The sequence below is a fragment of the Dermacentor silvarum genome, chromosome 3 (genome assembly GCF_013339745.2).
Source record: "Dermacentor silvarum isolate Dsil-2018 chromosome 3, BIME_Dsil_1.4, whole genome shotgun sequence".
Lineage (NCBI taxonomy): Eukaryota > Metazoa > Arthropoda > Arachnida > Ixodida > Ixodidae > Dermacentor > Dermacentor silvarum.
Genome location: NC_051156.1, coordinates 143,308,869 through 143,321,039, shown reverse-complemented (window position 1 = coordinate 143,321,039; position 12,171 = coordinate 143,308,869). Strand labels below are relative to the sequence as shown.

Below are 12,171 nucleotides of genomic sequence, written 5' to 3'. Positions count from 1 at the left end.
AAAAAAACGAATTCTCCTTTTACATGTATTTAGATAGGAGCACCTGAGCTAAAGCATCCTCTTGAGCTCGCAACGAATACTTGCGGCCACTGTACGGGGTACGCTTTAAGCCATGCGCAGAAATACGGTATTACGATGGGTACTACAGACCAGTACGGTGCATTATTTGTACATGTGGACTTCAAGAAAGTTACAATTTGCCAACCCATCACAGTTTTAAGCATATGAGAGAGAAAGAAATTGTGCAAAGCCTTATATGAACTGGGCGTTACAAACTTGAACATCCAAGCGTTGGTTGGTAGATGTAGCAACCGGGAATTGTGTCAAAGCGGTACCATGACGCCAAATAGACTAGACTAGCGCCTCGTTTGTTGCATTAGAGTATAACAAAGCGGTTATATTCTCCACTCGAAAATTGCGACAAATGGTACATACCGCGGATAGAATTATGCGTGAATAAGCCAGCTGCCTAAAACAGTGTGAAAGAGCTGCCATGGGACTCATTGGGGATGGCGCTGTGTCGCTGAGCGAGAGTTCGCGGGTTGGAGTTTTAGCCATGACGGCAAGATTCCGATGCAGGCAGTATGCAAACGATTCTTGTGCCCAGCACTAGGTCACTTCAAAAGAAACTATATAGTCGGTTACAACTTAAGAAGTACAAGCAAGCTCCACCCGCAAAATCTCAGTGCACCTTCCATTCACCTCTGAAAGAGAGCCGAGCCTGCTGGATTACGCTCACTGCTTAATGACTTCGCTCTGCTAACGTAAACCCTAGGCTAATTGGAAAATAAAAGCTAGTTGTTTCACGTTCAAGCGTTGGAGCAGTATCAAGATAACCCATAAAGTTTGCCCTAGACGTTGAGATTTTATCCTGAAGCCAGTGACCCAAAGACCCATCTGTACGCAGATAACAGTTGTTTAAAAAATGGGAAAACGCTTGACGTCAGCCAAATGAGTGAGCCTAATTGACTGGCGCATTTACGCAAATTGTGCTAGAGTTGGAGAGATCGTACATTACATTTTTGGAGATCGTACATAACATATAACCTTGTAATTATTAGATTGTCACCCACTATAGTACGTGGAGTAAAAATCCCTCCGAAGCCATCGTCTATGGGGCCTCTCATAACCTATGTGTTGCGAACGCTAAGTGCAGTCCCTCAGTGTGAACGTAAGGTAATAGCACGGTTTCATTTCGCCTCTAATTCACCGTACATCACCGCCAGGTGATGGTTGAAGCTTAGGGAGCATAGGGGGCCTACATGCAAAGCGTCGCATGTGGACTCTCTAATGCAGGAAAATTGCGACACACACACACACAGACACACACTCTCTCTCTTTCTGAATGCACGGCGAAACGAAGCTGCCATGTTCCTTGCCTCGGAACAGTGCTGCCACCTATCACAGACAAATAACAGCATTAATTCCGAAAAGAACGGCTCGTGCGCTTTCACCTTTGTTCCGAGGGCTGCCTGTTACTGTCGTCTCTATTCTGACCTCATGCACCGAACCAGCCTTTGCTGGATTGTGCAAATACTAATTCAGTGGTGAGTGAACGCACATGTCGCGGCCTTGAATCATAGATTGCGACGACTGGATAAAGCATTCCTTCTGCCGTGTGTGCGTTGCTGCAGGCCGGTGATTGAGATTCCGACGAGTACGCCCCTGTCCGAGACTCAAGCGTGGACCTACTTCAGGGACGTCGTGCTGGGAATTGAGTACCGTAAGCACAGAACAATTTCCTTCGGCATCACGTTCTCTCTTTGTGCGCGCGTGCTGTCGTGTTTCCTATAGCAGCAAGTTCACGAACGGCCCTTTGTGTCCTTTAATCTTGGACCGCTGTCTCCTTTCGGATCCTAAGTCGCCCTAAGGATGGGAATGCGAGGTTACAAGCTGCAAAAACTAAAGGAAAGAAGACGAAAAAAAAAAAAAAGGACGTTGTAATCACGGTACTCGGCTTGGCAACACAAATGAGGATAGCACAACGATGTGGAGTGCTCGGAGCAGTGGCTCTTGTCCAACAGTGCTAGCGTAATAATCAACAATTTAGAATACCCAATGCTATCCGCTGCAACGCAGTTAACTTACTGAGCGGTACTGTTGCTTTCCATTTGGTTGATTTAGCTAACCTCTAACGCAAAGAAGTATATGGGGCTGTCTAGATCTAAGATTACATTTGGGTGTAATAAATTACCGGGGGTGTTAGGCGCCTTCGAACGCGAGCGACAAGTACGTGTGCCCATGCTCGATGGTACTCAGCAAAGTGCGGCCCCTTCCTTTTCTTTCTTTACGGCCGTGAAGGGGTCGTATTGTTCGCCTTTCAGCGGGGATATTTGTGTGTTGTGTGGTTTCGAATCTCGCAGCACACGTTGTAACGGCTTCGAACTTTCAGACGTTCCCTGCTTAGGCTGATAAAATGCTTGACGTGTCCGGTCGTTGACACTTTCGCAGACCTACCATAATGAATGCTATACAGAACGTCTGCAGAAGGAAGAGAAAAAAAATTGGCAAAGGGTGCCACATAAAACGCCGGACGTCTTGAACGCCACTAAATACTAAATATCAGGCTTCACGTATGCCACGTGTGTACAATATCGAGTAAATATTGTAAATATTTGAAGACAATAGCGGTCGCGAAAGAATTTTTTTTCGTTGTAGTCTATCAATTCAGGCTGAAACCTAGTGGTACAGCGCATGCGTGTGCCTGTTTTAACCACTATAGCGCATTAAGACAATTCCACGTTTCACGAATATGAGAGAAAAAAACCAAAGCCCCTTTCTTAAAGAAAGCTGGTGGAACGCGAAGCTTTCTCCCATGCAAACTGAATCAAAGTCAAAGTCCAAAACCAACGACCATGCAACGAACCCAAGAAATGCTGAGCGACCCGTTACAATGCATATGGGATTTGATTGCTTGTTTAGGATTGTATTTTTTGAGCGTCGAAGTTGAATGAAGACACATTTAGTTAAGTTTAATAGCTTTATTTTAGATCATGTCGCCGTTGACTACACGCACGCACTCACAGTTTCGCGGACGACTCTACATTTGGACAGTATTGCCTTTTGATCGCTGGGGTAGACGGTAAGAGGCTCTGCCGTTGCCGATACACGAGATCGTCCTTACGGGCACGATCGCGCTCGCGCTTATGTTCGCGTGCGGCAGCCTCTTCTTCTGCCGTGCGCTGCACCCGTGGCCTACCCATGGTGACGGCCGGGAATGCATTGTGTGACGCGCGTAATGCAATGCAGATATATGCAGTTCGTCTGGGTGGCGTGGCGTTGCAGTTCCCATTGTTCTTGTCGGTACAACGTTGAATGTGAACGGTAGTGTTCTACCATACCTATGTCGTGCGCCGTTGTTCTACTGTGTGCGCAGATGCGCAGATTGTTCCATTGTGTAAGTTGACTTTCCTGCAGTATATTTTCGGCGCTCACGGACGAATCAGTGAGACCTGGAAAGCTTTGCTTTTAAATTACAATTCTCTCTTGATGCTGCCGTCTTAGGACTCTTGCTCCCAACTATACACAAATCGTGTACGCTGCCTATTTCGCCTCGGGAGACAAATTCGCTGAACCGTGTAAGCTCTTACGAAGATGATCTTCGCAACATCTTTACGTTGCCTTCACCGTTTGACCTGTTTCATCACCTCGTAAAATCCGCGCGCCCCACCACAGGCGACATTTTTGAAAGCCACAACGTCGAGGCCTAGTAGGAATGCACCCAGGAAGTACTGCCCTTTCTATATGAAAAAAAAAGAAAGAAACTTAGGCCTTGTGCTACTTGTTTTAGTTTTCTCCAGTGCAACCTGCGTTCGCCGTGAAAATTAATATCGTGCGTACCCATCTCATACTAGATCATGCATGCTTAGCTGTTCCGCTCCCGCGCGGTTCTATTGCGCTACACGTTACGCGCCAATGCCCAAGCTTTCGAAAACATGCAGTGTCATAACTTGTCTTTCTCGAGAATTAACCGTGAACACCCCCCCCCCCCCCCCTTACCCGCTTACAGCTGAGCCTCTTACTTGGTTGGGCGCGAGAATGCCACTTTCAGCCTTGAGGCTAGTAGTATATACAGCAGCTCCCTAAAGAAAGTGCGCCAGAGTGACGGCTTATATACTGAAGGCCCGCCGGGGGGTTGATATAAGTTTTCGCAAAAGGTTTATGCACAACAGCGCGTAACTCTCAAAGCCATTGATCTTTGGCACCCGCGCCAGCGGCGGGAAGTACGCTTCTTTTGGTAGTTCTCAAGGGCTTGACGAGCCTTTCTTTATTATTATTAGAAATGGCAGGGCACGTGATGAGCACGCTATTCCTGTGCTCGAAGGCGTGAGAGACTTGCCGACTGTTCAAGTCCCACCAAGCTCGCTAGGCTGGATGCACGCACGCCAGTTTTTTTTTCCCAGTCAATCAATAAGATCGTGCGTTCATGGACGAGAACATTAACAGACGCAAGTTCACGCGCGTGGGTGTGAACTCGCGAGCCAGTTTGGCGTCTGTAAGTCATGCTACCTTCATTCCAGGGAGCCTTGAATCGCAACAGTTAACAACACGTCCTGTTTCTGTTGCTCCGTGTGTTGTGCCTCTCAAATAGGCGCACTGGAAAAGCCAGCGGTGTCTCCTGCCTCACCGATTGCTCGTGTCTCTCGCACCTGTGTCGCCCGCCGCTTTACTGAAGCGCGGCGTTGTCTAAGCGTGTGCGACTTGGCCTCGGGGTATGCAAACCGAACAGTCTCTTAACGTTGGTGGCGAGCACTTTCGTGCCTGTCTATAACGAGGTGCGAACTCGCCTGCCGCATTTCCACTTGAGATGCGCTCCTGTAAGATTCGAGAATGAAACGCAAAATGAACTCGCCTGTCTGTGGGAGGAGACGCGTACGCATCGGGTTTGGGCGGCAGCTGCATGTATACCGTCGCGCCGCATCTTCATTTTTTGCTCATGTTCGGTGTTGTGTTTGTTCTTGCGTTAGGTGTTAGAAGAACTCGGGGTGACAGTGATTTAAATACGACGCGTACGCTCAATTGTGAAGCAGGGGAATGCCGTCAACGCATATGAAGCCGCAGAAAAGGACGACGCGAAAGGGCAATAAAGAAGGACAACAATACGAAAGAACAACACGACAATTCGTGTTGCCCTTTCCTTCGCCTTCGTACGGGTTGAATGCGCCCCCATAATTCACCATCGAAACTTACCAACTCGCCCAAATGTCTACCATGCTGAATATGCTCAGCCTTATTCTGATCAAAATGCGAGTACTTCCATATAGTTTTTTATTATTTTGAATGTCTCGTGGAGCGAGTACGCGCCGCCCATTGCGCATATAGTTTTCGTCTCTTGCAGGCTTCAGAAAGTAAGTGCTTTCACATGCATCGTGTAGGAAATTGTACCTGCTACGAGCACTTCCCTCGCCGAGGCACATCGAGTGCTCTCGAAGCTTTGAAAAGAACTACTGACATATCTCATATCTCCTTCGAAATGTAAAGTCGATTATTACCCGCCATCGTTTCTTCCTTTAATATCAGTGTCCTTACGACCAAACGTTACATACAAGGAACTGAAGACAATACCCTTAGATAACAGGTTAGTGATGACCGGCCATGGCTCCTCAATGCCTATACTGTTATGCTACTAAGCACGAGGCTGTGCTTTTGGTTCCCAGCCGTGGTGGCCGCATTTCGATGAATTGAAATGTAAGAACCCACTTTGTACTTAGGTTTAGCTCCACGTTAAGGAACCTTAGGTAGTTAAAATTAATCTGTAGGCGGCGTCTTTCTTAGCTCCACTGTTGTTTAGGGACTTTAGGTTAATCAAATGGAGAATAGACAAAAGATAAAATGGTGAATAGACATGAATATTCGAAAAAACTTATTTTGCCCAAGCATGGTCAACGAAAGGTCATCGCCCCGGCGATGACCTTTTTATCGGGTCGATCACTAAGATGAGTTGTGGGCGACAGAAAGCTAGCTAATAATGAAAAACTCTTACGCAAGATAACTTTCGTAAACACGCGCCCAGGCTACCATAAACCTTGGGCTCAAATATTTATCTGCAGTTTGGGCTGCGTCATCATTATCAAAGTCGATGAAAGATGATATATAAATTGTCCCTGAAAAGCTCGGACGGGCTTCTCGAGAATAAGATTAGTGGTAAGTTGAAAACAAACTGATTTTAATAACACTTTCATGTTTTCTTTATTTTAGTTCATCACCAGAAGATTATCCACCGTGACATCAAACCATCGAATCTGCTGCTGGATGACAAAGGAACAGTTCAGGTAACTGTGACACCTATTTAAAAATATGACAAGCGCAAATAAGTTAAATTTTGAAAGATATTCATGAAACATATGTACGTTCTTGTTCTCTTGGAATCGATTATTCAGCGTGCATAATTTCGTCTATTTTCAGTCAAGATACACTGGCTTATAACATGTGATATAACATATTTAGGAATATATACCAGCACGAGAATTCATCATCATCTGAGGCAAATATTTTGCGTTTGTTGCGTCGCGTTCTGTAGTCATAAATAAGAAATGTTATTACGGAATGCGATCCAATAAGCTTGCTGCTGTGAAAGTAAGTGTGCCACAAACGGCATAATGTCTTCATCAAAAGAATGTTTAAAGCAAACGAAAATTCATGAATGACCAAACGGAACACTATTATGTCCATCATGCTTTAGTATAATGGCTTTAGTCCCAAAACAAGGAAGCGGATTTCGGGGGGGCTAAGCTCTTTCTACACCAATACTTTCAAGATTAGGGGGGCGTCAGTTATACGCGAATACACACTCACGTGGTCCGTATGACATGGTACTACCACGGTTGCCGTTCGCAGATTGCCGACTTCGGCGTGTGCAACCAGTTCGAAGGCGTGGACGCCCTCCTGTCTGGCACAGCGGGCACTCCGGCCTTCGTCGCACCGGAAGCCCTCAGCGGTGAGCGAGTCATCGTTATTTATAAGCAAGCTCAAGTGTGTGACTAAAACAGTTTCTACATAAAATTACTACAGGAAAATCCGGCACTGTGTCTGCCGGCGATGTAGGTGTATAGTGGTTCATCCAGCATGCATAAAATGAGAGGCATATTGCATGAATTTTCCTAACTTTCGTCCATCCGGTTTCAAACGGGTTTGAGACTTGTCAAACTGATCATTTTCGACGAAATATTACTTTACAAGTGCAACAAGTAGCCCCTGTCACGCGTGCCCGCAGAGACTTATCGCCGACGTGCTTTTATAAAAGTATGATTGCTTGGAAATTGGGAACGGTAAAGCTTAATGAACAATGCACCAAGAAAGTAAGGAACCATAAGCGCGAGGGTTAGGCAAATTCGTGTACCATAGGCTACCCCTTCGTTTCTGTGCTAGCCGAACGATCTCAGTGCTAGGATCTCCCTCTACTAATTTTGGGAGGAAACTCTGTGGAATAAATAGCGCGAGGAGACTGACAAAAAACAAGAGACAGGAAGTAGAAAGTAGGAGCGTTACGCGAGACAAGTTGACCAAAAGAGTGGTCAGTGCTCGTCCACTTTTTTGCCCCGTGTTTCCGTCCGTTTTAAGCTGGTTAGTCAGTCATCAATCAAGACGTACTATAGACGAGGTGTGACGCATGCGTAAAGCACATGCTTGTCCATATATGCAATGAGTGCTTCGTGAATCTTTATGTATTGTTTTTCCTTTTTAAATACTGCTGCTATCAATTGAGAGCAAATCAGCTGGGTTTTAGAATGTTATTAAAGAGGCCGAAAGCCGAAAATCGGTCAGAAATGGGTGAATATACAATCAAATCAAGTGTAGTAATCCACAATACAAAAACACCTCAATGTTTGGTAATGGACAAATAAAAGTCTTAATTAACAAACGCTTACTACATAAATAAATACAGTACATTTTTACGCGCATAAACGATCAGTTGTTAGTGAGCGCCCGTATTTTGGATTTTCGCTTCTTCTCTGAGTCGTCATTTGTTAACGTTGGTTTAAAGAAATTAAATAATACAAAGCTGCATATGACTCTGTTTTTGCTCATTCACTAATTAATCCTATTAATTCTGCGTTGTGACCAGAAAAGGAAGGCACATGGGAAGGCGGTAAATTTGCTGTGTTGGTAATTTTTACAACGTCATTTCCTTCTTCTCTCTAGTTTTTCCTAAAGAAAAGTAGCGCGGAAGAAGGCGGAGTGGGTGCGAGTGAGGGTGTAGGGTGGAGCTTTATGAGCTGCAGTCCGCTAAAATGTTACCCCAACCTTCGTAGAAAACTGCCCGTGCCTTCTAAGAAAATCGCTTGTCTGAACAGTGAGGAATACTTCACCGTGAGTTTCCGTGTGGGTAATCCGGATCATTAGCGTCGGGCTCTCCTGGTTTCTGAACACTTCTCGCTGCACACACACACACACACACACACACACACACACACACACACACACACACACACACACACACACACACACACACACACACACACACACACGTATATATATATATATATATATATATATATATATATATGCGCCTCCTTCGCAAGCTGTCAGACTGGCGCGTTTTTTCGACCTCGTTATTGCGAGCTTTCATATTCGAACGCTTCGGAAACTTAATTTAATCCACTGCCCCAGCCTGCAATTTCATCATGGTGAAATCGCCGAGACAGTCAGCGGGTTCGTTCGTTTAACTTCCACGTTATAGTTTCATGCTTTTGACACGGAATCGAACATCAATTACCTGCGCTGCGAAGCGAGTGGGCACTTTCTCAACGCACGTGAGGACGCAGGATACGTGCCGCTGTTGCTAAGTCATTATTCAGATGTCCAGTGCGCCGCTGAAAAAAAAAGAAAAAAGAATAAAGGCAATCACAGCGTCTGGAGTTCGCTGTGCTCGAAACACCTGACGTTAAATAGATTGATTTTTGCCGACTATTTCAGAGAATCGCAGCTTGATAGACGAGCGTCTTCGGCGTTTCCGATACGCCTTTTTTTTTCATTTCTCTTCTCGAGCACGATGAGTGCCGAGTCTGCATGTGTGCTGCGCAGAACATATGGCGCGTCACGGAAAAGCGCTCACGATCCTATTATCGACAGGAAACAGGCGCCTGATCGGCTTCTCACGCTGGCACCTTTCGCGTTGTTCCTCTTGTAGTTTCCTCAACAGCAATATTTGGAGAGCAAATCCTAGAGCTCAATTAAGATAAAACACGCGCTCGCTAAATAAAACATACGGTCAATTTTGACGTTTCGGGTCTCATCCGGGTTCCTCGTTCACAATGTGAGCATTAGGAATGTGAATGTTCTTTGTTAACAACGCAAACAAGAGAACCATAAAATTAAATATTTCATTTTTAAAGCAAAGCTTGCTTTGCGAATCCCCCTGCGCCTCGTGCTGGCACCTGGCTGCCGGCTGCTGCTGCTGCTCGTGTATTCGCGCCGAATAGGTCACACTCGGCTCCGGCACGGCGGCGCCGTCTAAGAACGAAGGACATAATTTGGCGGCAAATTCAGACACACGCAAAAGGAAGAAACATAAACGACGGCACGGGCGGTACTTCCAACTGATTTATTTTGGGCTAAGACCAAAGAATAAATGAGCATACACGCATACGCAAGCTATTCACAAACTTAGGTTATCGAGCGGTAGAACAATATCGTCTCAGATTGGTAAAGCATAACTGAAGTATCACGAATACAGTTCGAGCTTTTCTTTTTTATTGCGATAGCAATTATATGGACACTCCCAGCGCATTCCTGCCGTCGCGTCACCGTCGTCGTCGTCGTCATCGCCGTGAGGTTCCGTATAAAGTCCAACGGCGATAAACTCGTCGCCGCGCGCCGTATGCTGCATGTGCGAGTGAAAGCGCGCGAGAGCGAACGCACGGCGGAGAGCAAACACGACGTCTCCGGTCGTGCGAAACGCTGTGGGGGGATGGGAGGGAGGGGAGGCGACGTTTAGCTGCGGCACTAAATGGCTATCTTGCGACCGGGCGTAAGCGGAACTGGCGGCTCAATCTCCACGCGAAAGGTGTATAGTGGAAAGGCAGTGCGGGAGGGAGGGTGCGCGGCTTCTACTCTGCCAGTAACTGCGTACTTTGCGCGGCTGGGCTGTCGCGCGCACCGTATCTTGAAAGCGATCTCCACAGGGCTCTCACCTTTCTATGCGCTGTGCTTTTCGCCGCTCAGTTCCCATTGAAGCGATAGACCACACGAGCCTTCGGTCACTGCTCCGGCCACGCTTGCTCACGCCAGCGTTTTGACAGTGCTTGTCTGCGGTCATCGAGTGTGATCTGTTCATGTTTGCTTGAGAGCGGTGACACCATGCTTGTTAATAATCATTTAGTAAGGGAATGTGTCCAAGATTATGATCCCATAAAACTACCATCCTTACTCCTTATACTCTACTAGTAAATTTGCTATCGCAATTGATGCTTCGCCTTTCGGGCGAAACTGCGACTTTTATATAGTAAACTTCCATTAACTCACGTGCTGTCTGATTCCTACCTCTACCGAGAATCTTAATCTCTTGGAAACGTGGTTGACAAATGCAGGCCTTGCAGTGCGCTGGCAAATGTGCCACCCCATCTTTCGTTAGATTTAGGTCGTGTTCCTGGGCTCGTTCATTTATGCACCGCCAGGTCTGTCTGATGTAGGACTTGTCGCATGTATTAGGTCCCCATAAGAATTTCATAGAGCACCCCCGTGGCACATTTCCCATAAGTCGTTCCATGTTTCTTGCCGCAGCCTTGTCGGCCGGTCTCCTCGCCAGCGGTTCTCGAGCAGAGTTGAACCAGTTTGAAGGGGGCAGGAAAAGCAATGGGTACCCCATACCGGCCTGCCACTTTCGTGTAGTGGCAGGCCGGTATGGGATATCTATGGGAGCCTGATGCACATCAAGAATCACTGTACGTCTTAGGATTCTAGTACTTTTTCCTCGCTTGTGGATACTTCGTGTACCTTTTACCTTTCGTAAAAGGGTTTTGGTGACTGACGTCACCAACGAGTCAGGAAAGCGTGCCCCCTTACGTCGCTGGGTCTGATTATCGAAGGGCGCCTGCATTGTGTAAGTACTCGTACATGATTTCCTGAGGGCAGACTCCATGCAGGGCACAGCAGTTCCATGTTGGACAGTTTTAGAATGGCAGGAATGATAAAGCAGCAGCCCTTTCTTGGCACGGGCAAAATATTGCCAAGAGGCTTGCCCGTCATGAACAGTTAATCCTAAATTTAAAAATTGCAGGGTGTTACGCTGTGGCACTTTATGTGTAAACAAAAGTATTTTGACGTAGTTCTTAAAACTGTTCAAAATATCATCGCAGCGCTTCAAGGACCCTTTTCTGTTAAAAAGAATCATACATTTTCAATGTATCTAAAAACCTTTAAAATTTTTAAAGTGCTGTCCCATTTTAAAGCTTCATCGAGCAGACAATCAACACTTAATCAGAATATATTCTACAGCAGCGGCGAAATACACGAACCAATGCAAATGCCGCGTTTTTGCAAGAGCAAATAAATGTAATATTAAGATAGACTTTCAATAGCGTTAAAACGTTTTCAATTGTAACACCAATTGCGCTCTTAAAAATATGAGGCCGCTTTGTTCTATGCAGATTTTTACCGCAACAAAACGTGCATCATGTGGAATTGAATAAAAATAGGATCCGCAACATCTACCGAAAACGCATTGCCTAGGGATTGATTGCTCCGAAAGAATTGCACTATCTCATTGGAATTGCCTGTCTAGAAAGGGTCATTTGTTAAACAGATTCTAGCACCTAGGTCAACTAACAGTTCTGTTGAAAAATATATCTAGGAGCGATGGCCAGTACTTTGCCCGCGGAAGTGGGAAGTATAGGGGGAAGCGGGCCTGCGCATGCTTGTCGTTGGCCACTGGTGGAGAGGGCGAGGGGACAGCGACGCGGAGAGCCACGATGAAAGGAGAAAGAGGGCGCCGGAGGAGATAGCCTCAAGTTGCGCATGCGTTGCCGCCACCTGGCAATCTCGTGGACGGTCGCATCTGCGCCTCCAAGGGGAGGTCGGGTACCCCAAACAAACAGCACAGAAAGCCAGCTTGCCTCTTTCAACCCGTATAGCGCTGGTTGCGTTCAACAGTGCGTCATTGCATTCTTCACCAGCATGCCACCTAAACGAAACATGACAGAGCAATAGAAAGGGGAGCAAAAGAAGCTTCGC

The 12,171-nt window shown here is 46.4% G+C and overlaps 1 protein-coding gene across 4 annotated transcripts in view; it reads left to right on the top strand.

The window, feature by feature from the left end:
- LOC119445867 (calcium/calmodulin-dependent protein kinase kinase 1-like) overlaps positions 1-12,171 on the top strand; it is a 258,301-nt gene that overhangs the window by 221,171 nt on the left and 24,959 nt on the right. For all 4 annotated transcript variants that reach the window (XM_049663686.1, XM_049663687.1, XM_037710171.2 and 1 more), the window contains exons 11-13: positions 1,635-1,723; positions 6,199-6,272; positions 6,838-6,937. In XM_049663686.1, the coding sequence (XP_049519643.1) occupies positions 1,635-1,723; positions 6,199-6,272; positions 6,838-6,937 (263 nt within the window). The remainder of the gene's footprint in view (positions 1-1,634; positions 1,724-6,198; positions 6,273-6,837; positions 6,938-12,171) is intronic.